The sequence below is a fragment of the Palaemon carinicauda genome, chromosome 23 (assembly GCF_036898095.1).
Source record: "Palaemon carinicauda isolate YSFRI2023 chromosome 23, ASM3689809v2, whole genome shotgun sequence".
NCBI classification, from domain to species: domain Eukaryota; kingdom Metazoa; phylum Arthropoda; class Malacostraca; order Decapoda; family Palaemonidae; genus Palaemon; species Palaemon carinicauda.
Genome location: NC_090747.1, coordinates 104,171,744 through 104,183,644, shown reverse-complemented (window position 1 = coordinate 104,183,644; position 11,901 = coordinate 104,171,744). Strand labels below are relative to the sequence as shown.

General features: G+C 34.4%; 1 protein-coding gene and 1 long non-coding RNA gene across 2 annotated transcripts in view; one reads left to right on the top strand and one right to left on the bottom strand.

Annotated features, from left to right (window-relative positions):
* The window catches only part of LOC137617335 (uncharacterized), a 388,681-nt gene that overhangs the window by 355,837 nt on the left and 20,943 nt on the right, over positions 1–11,901 (bottom strand). The window lies entirely within an intron of this gene.
* LOC137617333 (uncharacterized) overlaps positions 1–11,901 on the top strand; it is a 53,931-nt gene that overhangs the window by 33,101 nt on the left and 8,929 nt on the right. The window contains exons 3-7 of the mRNA XM_068347358.1: positions 1–687; positions 2,607–2,791; positions 3,672–3,776; positions 6,896–6,978; positions 7,712–7,788. The exon at positions 1–687 is cut by the window's left edge and continues 479 nt beyond it. Coding sequence (XP_068203459.1) covers positions 1–687; positions 2,607–2,791; positions 3,672–3,776; positions 6,896–6,978; positions 7,712–7,788 — 1,137 coding nt within the window. The remainder of the gene's footprint in view (positions 688–2,606; positions 2,792–3,671; positions 3,777–6,895; positions 6,979–7,711; positions 7,789–11,901) is intronic.

Sequence of the window (11,901 nt, the reverse complement as noted above, 5' to 3'; positions counted from 1 at the left end):
GAAATGGAAGAAACGACGCAGGTTAGAGCGAGCAGCGAATGTCATCATTACAGGAAAAAGCGCCAAAATAGAAGTTCTTCCACCAGCGCCACTTCGGGATGTGTGCGCTACCTTTCAGCGTCTTCTAATAGCCTTCAAATAGCCATAAGAGACGGGAAGGTTGGCTCAGACATCCACTTGCGCCTCAGTCGAGAAGCCCTGGATAGCGGTCGAGACACGCTCGGACGACCAGCAAGTCCTAATTCGGCTTGCCTTCTGACCCCTAACATCGAATTTCCCAAGAGACCTCAGTACGATTTGACGGCTGATCAAAATCTCGAGGACGAGTGCCCTTTCAAGGACGACAATTGCCCCTCCTGGACCTGCGACTGTTTTAAGGATTCGTCCCCATTATCCAGAGATAAGATGAAAGTTATCAATAAGATGCCTGATGAATCCATCAGGCAAAGACTTCTAAAGAACATGACACCAAGTCAGGGGCAGTTCGACCCACATCAGTGTATGATGTTCAACGACCCTCAAGGAAGAGACAGTGCAGCTCATAGGAGAAGCCTTCACCTGCGCCTCCAAAAGGACAATATTGAGATAGAGGACGACCTCGAGAGCCTCGAGGGGGACATCGGAGAGGGATATCGACGTCCTCACAGTGAACCTGTCGGCGATAAGGAGAAGGAGTGTCACAGACAGGTTAGTAGTGTGTTTGGATTGAGTTGGCTTATACCAGCATGGGTTCTTGCCTAAAGTCGGTGAGTAAGGCTTATACCAGCAAGTGCTCTTGCCTAAAGTCGCTGAGTAAAGCTTATACCAGCAAGGGCTCTTGCCTAAAGTTGCTGAGCAAGGATTATACCATGAAAGGACCTTGCCTAAAGTCACTTGCAAAGTGGTGAAGAGTTCAAGAGGCCACATGTGGACCTCTGAACTCTATCAACTAACAGAGACGACAGACAGGTGAAGTATCGCCAATATGAAATATGACACAGACCATTTCACATCATTTCCTTAACTAGGGAGAGATCATCCTTCTAGATCCCGTTAATTTAATCCAATAAAAGAGGGGTAGTGTTTAAGACACATTATACTATGCCCTATTTGCTAAAGGCCAGTATTAATCCTTTCAAGAGATGCTATTTTTGCACATTCACGCTATCCAGTACAGTATTGCAGTGCTTAATAGAAATAATTCTTTAAACCAGTTGTAAGCTATTTAGTAAATTATGTAGTTTAAGAGTAAATATGTAATAAGATACACAATGACAATGATGATATGACAGGCTGTTACAAGTACGATCTTGCCTATATATAGTCATAACATTTCATCTGCAATTCATCTGGTTATGAATTAGACCGTATTAACCGGATTACTTATCAACTATCACCCTAGTTCACAATTTATTATACTCTCATGTGATTCTACACCAGAAATAATAAATGATCCTCATTATTAATTACCAAAAGTGTTCATTTATATTTCATACCCTCATATAAATGAGTTTGATGCTATTTGATTGTAGATATTTAAGTTCATTCTCTACACTTGTTTTATATCTAGAATCTCTCAATGGCTTAAAGCTAATCAATATTCATCTTCAAGAGAAATTTATGAAATAGTTTTATAAAAATTTTATGGTTAAATTATATCGCTAAATTCTACGTCTATATAACCTCCATAAGATATAATTAATGGTACCAACCTTCTCCACAACCTTTACCAAACCATTGTCAAAGCCAATTATTATTAATGCTATGTGAGGGTGGCTACATATGATTAAGACTCGCTTAACACAAGCGGATTTTTTCCGTACGAAAATATTTCCGCTCTTTAAGAGGCATGTCTTCACACGAGCAGATTTTTTCCGTAGGGAAATATTTCCGCTTGTTAGGATGCATGTCTCCACACAAACAGATTTTTTCCGTACGGAAATATTTCCGCTCATTAGGAGGCATGTCTTCACTTGATCGGATTTTTTCTGTAAGGAAATATTTCCGCTCGTTAGTAGGCATGTCTTGACGTGAGCGGTTTTTTTTTTTTTTTTTTTTTTTTTTTTTTTTTTTTTTTTTTTTTTTGTACGGAAATATTTCCACTCGTTAAGAGGCATTTCTTCACACGAGCGAATATTTTCCATATGGAAATATTTCCGCTCGTTAGGAGGCATATCGTCATATAAGCGGATTTTTTTTCTAATGGAAATATTTACGCTCGTTAGGAGGCATGTCTTCACACGAGAGGAATTTCCGCTACACTGGAACCGCGAGGGCTGGCAGTGCACGCGGCTAGTAAATAACTGCCGCTCGGAAATTCATCCGAGCGGGTAATGAGTGAAGGGCCTCAATGATCTTCACTGATTTCTGATCCGTACGAACAAAACCATACGACATCAATCCGTTCGTGTGAAGCGAGCCTAAATGGTATCAAAATTTGCCAAGATTCGAATCGTATCAACCTTTTCCGAAGCATTGTTAAAGCAATGTCTCAATTGCCTCAACAAGATTCTATTAAACTAATCATCGTCAAAGAATAGTCTAATTGAAGTACTCGTTAATTCCACAAGTCTTCCTTGCGATGACAAAAATTATTACCAACCACCTATCTCATTCTACCTCACCAGATGAGTGCTGAGACAGTGTTGCCATTACCAATCGTCAGCCTACAGCTTCCAAGCCCTCGAGATCTGCGAGCAGGATGCTCCGGAAAGAGACACCGAAGGCCACAGAGGAGGACGAGCGATGGGTTTCGGAAGAGTAAACAAGGACTGGCAGCGAGGATGAACAACAGAGATACGCAGAAACCAAAGTATGATAAATATATATAATTATCAATATCTTTATTAACTTTTTTTATTCAAAAAAGCAATGTCTATAATCCCCATGGCACCAATATACCATTCTACGACGTCATTCACTCACTCTGGATTTCAATTTCTTGTAACTGTTGTCAGCTTTTAGGAAATTTCTTAAGTTAAAGCTTATGGTCCAGTTTCAAGCATTCTCGTCAAATAAAGAGTTCAAATATGGAAAATTCTAATAAATGTTCGTAGTACAATATGTATATATATATTATATATATATATATATATATATATATATATATATACACATATATATATTATATATATACATATATATATATATATATATATATATATATATATATATATATATATATATATATATATATATATATATATACTGTATATCTACAATCGTGGGAGTTATAGATACAATTCTGAGACATATAACTATATTTCAAAATAGACTGGCAAGAGATTACAGATATATTTAATTGTCAGTTGTATGGGGTAGTAGTAGTAGTAGTAGTAGTAGTAGTAGTAGTAGTAGTAGTAGTAAACATTTTTCATTGTAACAGTTTGCCCAAGCACAATGAAAACAAGAAAACGGAATGGGTTTAGGAGAAGGGTGGGGCTTAGCCACACGGGAAGGAGTACATACAATTCTTAAAGTGTGAAAATTCAAACTCATGACAAAATTAGAGGGAAAAGAATTCCAAAGTTTTGTATAAAAGGAAATAAGTAGTCACGTAATGTCCAAGGACTGTTGTAAGGTACAGGCATATGTACTAACAACAATGCATAGCAAATTACAAAATATACGATTAATTATTCCTAAATTTGTAGTTGGTGCCAGTCTTCCTGAGTTATCCTATTACATTTCAGACTTGTCACCGTGAGTGAAGTCCACAGAAGGGCCAGGGAGGAACGGCGAAGGCAAAGAGAGCAGCTGGCAGCTACAAGAGAAATGGTCGCAATGCAAAGACTGAAGTAAGTTGCTTGTGTCTCCCAGAAAACTTATAAAATCACGAACTATGTTTTTACGGGTAAACAAACTGTTGAGATCATTCATACAATGTTTTACGCAAATGAATAGTACTGCAGTAATGAAAGTATACTGCATGTCAAGGACATATAAGTCGGTCTCCTACGGTAGAATATGAAAATCCCATTTTTTCTGATGTGGGTAGACTAAACAAGGATAAATCCACTCAGGAAAATGACTGGGATCGAGATGATGAAGGACACGGTAAGGCAAACAGTGAATTAGTCTGTTTTTCTCTCAAAATTCTTTACAAAAGTACAATAGGTAGGCGACCTGAACAAAACACTCTTCAGGAAAGAACACGACAAGATAATTACACCGAAGCAAGTTATTAATCACAGACTACTATATAAAATCTTTTTGTTTTGTTGGTAGAAGAGCATAATAAAATACTCCCCACACGCTGTCACGTGTATATGATTATTATCATTATTACTAGCTAAGCTACAACCCTAGTTGAAAAAGCAGGATGCTATAAACACAAGGGCTCCTACAGGGAAAAATACCCCATTGAGGAAAGGGAATAAGGAAATAGATTAGAAGAGAAGTAACGAACGATTAATATAGAATATCTTAAGAACAGTAACAACAATTAATTAGATCTTTCATAAATAAACTATAAAAAGAGACTTAGGCCAGTCTGGTCAACAACATAAAAACATTTGTAGCAAGTTTGAACTTCTTTAGTTCCATCGATTCAACTACCTGATTAGGAAGATCCCTCCACAACCTGGTCACAGGTGGAATAAAACTTCCAGAATACAGTGTAATATTGGGAATAAAATGATGAAAAGACACGGAAGGGTAATTGGTGGCCTTTAATCAAGATATTTCATAGACCAGGGTTCGTGATCGAAGCCCAAACAACTCCGGGATAACAAGTGTAAAGAGAGAAATCTATGGCCATTAAGTTCCCGAAGATTTTCTTCTTTATTAATAGAACAAACGGAGGGCGCTGATCCATCATACTTTAATACTTATACCTATCAGATGAAAGTAAAGCGGAAAGTTACTAGAGATGGAAGAAATGATTTTAATCATGAATAGAGACAGGGTAAAATAAATTGGTTCGGAGCGTGGGGTTGTGAAATCTATTTTTATACATTTATTAGTATATTCTTATGTAAGCATGTTTTTTTATATACACGTGTGATTATAATATATAAATACATATACTTTATACATAAATATGTATGTATGTATGTATGTATGTATATATATATATATATATATATATATATATATATATATATGTATATACATATAATATATATGTATATACATATATATATATATATATATATATATATATATATATATATATATATATATATACAAACAGTATAAAAGTAGGCCGTTATTTAGAAATGATATATATATATATATATATATATATATATATATATATATATATATATATATATATATATATATATATATATATATATTCAATTAGTAGGCCATTATTCATAAGAGGTGGCTTCCGTAGGTGAAAACAAAGGTCACTTTCACATTCACATCCTAATTTTTTCTTATAGAGTAAACTTCTGCATTAAAATCTTCATACAAATACAAAGCTAAGTTTAGCACTTAACCCATGTACATATTGTCAGTACTTATTTGCATATTAGAGTCCACCCCCCATTCTATCGCCATTGAAAAACTGTTCGACTCATAGACTTTCGATATATATACTTTTAACCAACTTACTGTATCCTCTTCTAACCAGTCAATTTCATAACAGATCTTGCAAGATCAGTTCCCTGTCCTAATATTGGTTTTAGCCCAAAGGAATTTGCTGTGTCTTTACTCTCTAACCCCTGTTTCATCTTGTAATCAACGACTTCCTTCATATAAATTTTCCTTTTAACCATGCTTGTATACAGATAATGCTTTCCCTCATTTTGCCATCAACGCTTCATAAGTTACCGTAGATATCTTGCTTAAAATTGTGTGATAATTTCAATCGTATTTTGAATGGGCCAGACAAAACGGTTCAATCAAAAGCCTACAGTTTTCCTTTTATATTTCTTTTATGCGGTTCAATCACCTTCACAATAATGTTTAAGAATACGAAATTTAGATATCTCGACCAGGTTAACATGTTGAGACGAATTCGAAGTAAACATTATCTTAGAAAAATAATAAAATCGCTATGGACTAGTCTACTACATAGCTTGATTATAAAGATCTAGAAGGATATGCACGTGGCATATCACGGGCTCTATACCGTCAGGTAGCCCACGGTAGTAGAGTAAGCAGAACAGATGATATATATGATGATGATGAATGGACGACTTGCATATGAAGACAGAGTCTACGGCTACAAATCACCACTTTTCACTTAAACCCTTTTTCATTTTAGTGTCTCGCAAAGCTCATCGTTTTCTTATTTCTTATCCTTTCGTTTACGGATGAACACAGGAGGAGACAGCTTATTCAAATTCAATAAAAAATATACTTCAAGTAAGGCCGAAAGTCTAAAATTTTAGTCCATAAATAGACAACTGCTAATTTCGATTAGTTTAGAGATTAATCATGGATAGCTCGCTTCGTTTAATGTCTCAAATTACTAGTCTTATTTTTCTCACAACATCTGTGCTAGCACCAGAGCAAAGCTGTAAGTCAGATGAATAAGAACCTTCACAACTTCCGCCTTTAATCCTCTTGTTCCTGGGGGGGGGGGGGGGCAGTGGCTACAAATAACCCAAATTCAATTTTTTATGAGAACTTCATCAAGTTCACGTAGATGGCAATACAACCTCGCTATATAAATCAGTATAAGTTGGAATTTTTTTAAACACATACAATAAACAATTAATTCTATACAAATAACAGTTGTATAGTCAATTCTTTTTAGTGAGGCAGATTTGCACCGACTCACAGGGGTGCCCTTTTAGCTCGGAAAAGTTTCCTGCTCGCTGATTGGTTGGACAAGATAATTCTAACCAATCAGATAGCAGGAAACTTTTCCGAGCTAAAAGGGCACCGCTGCGAGTCAGTGCAAATGCGCCTCATTATAAAAAATGAAGTATAGTATCCATTAATTTATTGATTATTTCAGGAGTACCGAGGAGCTAGATGCCTGGAGAGACGAAGCGAGAGAAATGCAACTGAGGCAACAGCAGCATTATAGTTTGAATCCAGGTAGAGAATAAATTAACAAATGAATTATTATTTCTTATGCCTTTTGCACATTTTGGAAATCCTTTTACTGAATTTATAATAATGAATATTAATTAATATATAATAATGAATATTCACCTAAATGATCATTAACGTATCAAAAATATTAAGTATTATCAAAATGTATGCACGCACATTTCTCGTGTATAAATACACGTACAGTACAGTTCTTTGGAAGGTCAGAGAGACCCGAGTTTAATTAATATATCTTATGCCTTTTGCACAATTTGGAAATCTACTAACTAAAATACGATAATAAATGTTCATTAACGTATCAAAAACTTTAAATCTTATTAAAATGTATGCATGCATATTTTTCGTGTTTAAATATACGTACAGTACATTTCTTTTCCAGGTCAGACAGATACGAGTCTAATTAATACTTCTATACCTTTTGTTCAATTTGGAAATATATTAACTAAATTTACAAAAATAAATGTCCATCTAAATTTTCATCAACGTATAAATTTTTCAAGTATTATTAAAATGTATGCATACAATTTCTTCGTGTATAAATACACGTACAGTACCATTCTATACAAGAGGTCAGCAGGCCACACAGACCCTGAGTCTAACATACCAGAAGTTAGAAATTAGATATTTTACTTTAGCCAATATACACCAGAGGAATGGTTCTTTTTAAAGAATGAAAATTGAACTACGCTTAATAACACAAATTCTATTTAACTTCCAGATCTATTTTTGAGAGCCGTATGTGAAGCACCTTTTGCAGTCGATGGGACCACTCTTACGCCCAGGGCCCGTGCTAAGGTTAGTGAGACCTTCTCTCTCTCTCTCTCTCTCTCTCTCTCTCTCTCTCTCTCTCTCTCTCTCTCTCTCTCTCTCTCTCTCTCTCTCTCTGGCATTCAAATTTGTCTCTGGGGGAGATATCGCAAGGCAAAGTCACCATGTAAAGCTGAAAATTTCAACTTTTGTTCATGCTTACTAAGGTATAATAACCTTGCCTGATATAAAGCAGTTTCTATTTTGGCTGAAAAATCAACCATACTTACTTCAAATTCCCCAAATAATTTTCTTATATGAACGTAATAATACCGTACTGGATTACAATTTTACTCTTGATAATCATTGAACCGTTTCTTGTTCAAATGGTCCTTAACAGCCATACTTATATCTTTTCTTGTGTATCCATTTTACATGGCATTGTTACTCCCTTTGAACCATTTCTCAATGCACTCTTCTTTCTTCATGGCCATATGCATCTTTTATTTCATCTTTACCTCTTCTCATATTCTTCTTCTTTTGACGTACTTTTATACTTCCAGATTATATTATCAATTTTATTATACTATACCACTGCCTTGTACTATTTTCTTTTTTACCTTCTTATCATCGATGTATTCATACTTTTTTTTACTCTTATTTCATGACGCTTTTCACTCCTGTCTATGTAGTAACATTCATCTATTCTTGGCCCCATTATTCTCATACCAGTGTACGCGATCCGTCATAAATGATGGATAAATATATAGATACCTATGCACACACAAATTCAACCCTTCACACCCCTCCCCCTTTTCTAATTACCACAGGGCAGTTTTGGCAATTTGTGGGAGATTGTCGTTTCTGAGTGGTTGCCGCTAAGCGTGTCAGCAAAGATTATATATACATATATTTATATATATATATATATATATATATATATATATATATATATATATATATACATATATATATATATATATATATATATATATATATATATATATATATATATATATTCAGACTCTTGCTCTTTATTATATAGAGGAGATTGCTACAACTCCTTTCGAATACGGTAAACTTTTTAGAAAATTTTGAGCAATGTTTCATCTTAATTATTCCAAGTGCTTTTGAAATTATCACATATTCTTAATTTCTAAGCGCTTGTTACATCTTCCCTTTAAACTTAATCTTTTATTCTTCATCACATTTCTCTTTCATTTACTTTATCTTCCAATATTGTCTAGTTTTTTGTTCTCGGTTATTCTCTTCCTTCTGCATATTCTTCTCACCTTTAAATTTAAGTCTATCATTGCTTCAACTTTACTTTTTAATATCTTTTTTACATTTCATATATTCCTTGTTTCGTTACTCATCAGTTACTCCATGTCCAAGTTTCTTCTTTATCCTTATTCCATCATACTTCTAAACTTTCTTATTCATCCCTTTGTTTCCTTTTTAATAAAGATTCTTCCACCTCAGAGTTAAAACTCTTTTCCAATTATCTTCATCCCATTCACTTTCAATTTCCACTTACTCTTTTCAACGTAATATTGACCTGAGTCTATTCAATATCTAATTTACGTAATGTCACTTACATTTCATTCCACTATTCTATTCTATTCTTCTCAACTTTCCCTTTTTTATTCTCCACCTCCATTCGTACCTCTCTGTTCTTACCTCACCTTTTACCATGATTGCTTCGACCTTCCTCTATTCAACATCTAATTCCGTAATGTCACTTATTCTATTCCATTTACCTCTTCTATTCTTCTCAAATTTACTTTTCTTTAGCCTTCCCTCCATTCGTACCTCCTTATTCTTACATCGCCTCTCACCATGATTGCATCTCCCTTTATACCTAACTCTCATTTCCCACTCTCATTACACACCAAAAACCCGTCCGGGTCGCGTTCACACAGCTGCTCTTTTAAAGCGTCAAGAATTATACCTACTGAACGCAGCCTCGCACGACACACAACAGCGTTCGTTAAATCAAAAGTCACGACATGTCGACGCCCCAATCGTAAGTATACGTATGAACGCGCTCTTGTTTTGCAATTTGCCTTTCGCATCATGCGATTTGTGTTTTTGTCGCTGGGTAGCGGCGCTCATTTCGAGATTACAGGCGGATATTTATGAGCGGAGATTCGCTAAATTACTCGGAAAACGATAATCGAACATATTATACCCAACTGCGAGTTTGTCCTTAAGATGCTTATTTATTATTTCGGATATTGCGTTGCTGTGCATGATTAGGTTAGGAGTTATGCATTCTTCAATGAGACAATATATATATGTATATATTTTCTCATGATTTATTTTAGTTATAAATGTCCGAAGAATAAATTCTTGATTCTATTGCTCGAGAGGGACGTAAATTCAACGTGATCTTTTCGTTTTCAAGTTCTGGGTAACTATTAACAAAAATAAATAAATAAATAAATAAATAAAATATAATGGGCTGTGACGTAGTCTCTTTATTTAATCGATCAATAGTCTTTTTTCAATATTTATTTTGTACCTTACTTTATTCATTATAAAATGTTTTTATTCAGTTTGTCTAATTAATGTTAATTTATTCAATTTCGTTTGTTCTATTACTTTACTCGTCACATAGTTTTTGCATAATTATGCATACTCGATAATAATAATAATAATAATAATAATAATAATAATAATAATAATAATAATAATAATAATAATAATAATTTGCATTGTTTGTTATAAGTAACACTTGAAACTCCAGCGGACCTACATAGTTCTCAGCGTCGTATATAATTATGATTTTATTTAATGAAACTAACAGTTAATGAAGCAAGTATTAATCGTCAGTTCTTATCCACGTATTTATTTTATTACTCTATTGAAAAGATGAATTGTATAAGGGATCTACTGTATATATCATTAACTATAATTCGAAAAAGCTATGTTCAACCAAATTAGTCTTCTGGACAAACAAAAATATGTATATAAAAAAAAGCAATCATGACAAAAAAGCATACTTAGCAAATGAAGTTGCTTGACAAAAAAAAATAGTATACTAAAGGAAAATTTGTTATGCTCGACAAAAAAATAAGTATGCTTGACAAATAAAACTATGCTCCACATTAAAATAAATTCTGCTCCACAAAAACGTATACTCTACAAAGAAAAATAGGCTTGGCAAAGAAATATGCTAAACAAAACATGATTGACAAAAATTCTTGACAATAATGTATGGTCGACATTAAAAACATGATCAGTAATAAACAATACTCACAAAAAAAAAAATTGAAAATAAGTTACACTGAGAAAATAATGTTCGAAAATAAAAATTGACGACAAAAGATAATTTTTAACCAAATAATACGCTTAACAAAAATAACTATGACTGGCTGAAAACGCCATACTCGACCCAAAAAACAGATAAATAAATAAATAAAATGTTAGACATAAATCTGTTTGACAAGATATAGTACAGATACTGAAAAAATAAATGAAGAGCAACAAGCTTAAATTTCATCTGGTTTTTTTCTTATTTCAGGACATATCAAACATTGCACAAAAAAAATTATAAAAAGTTCTTATGACGTCTAACGTCTTTCCCCAAGATACAAACCAGGAACAATATATAATCCGCCGTTTAATCTTCGAGGCCCATATCCGAAAAAGGGAAAATAAAATAGAATGGAAAAAGGGAAAGCCTATCCACTAAGAAAGTGGTAGACTCGCCTTACGAAAGGACAGTAACTCGCCTTACGAAAGGACAGTAACTCACCTTACGAAAGGACAGTAACTCGCCTTACGAAAGGACAGTAACTTGCCTTACGAAAGGACAGTAACTTGCCTTATGAAAGGACAGTAACTCGCCTTACGAAAAGACAGTAACTCGCCTTACGAAAGGACAGTAAGTCGCCTTACAAAAGGACAGTAACTCGCCTTACGAAAGGACAGTAACTCGCCTTACGAAAGGACAGTAACTTGCCTTACGAAAGGACAGTAACTTGCCTTACGAAAGGACAGTAACTTGCCTTACGAAAGGACAGTAACTCGCCTTACGAAAGGACAGTAACTTGCCTTACGAAAGGACAGTAACTTGCCTTACGAAAGGACAGTAACTTGCCTTACGAAAGGACAGTAACTCGCCTTACGAAAGGACAGTAACTTGCCTTACGAAAG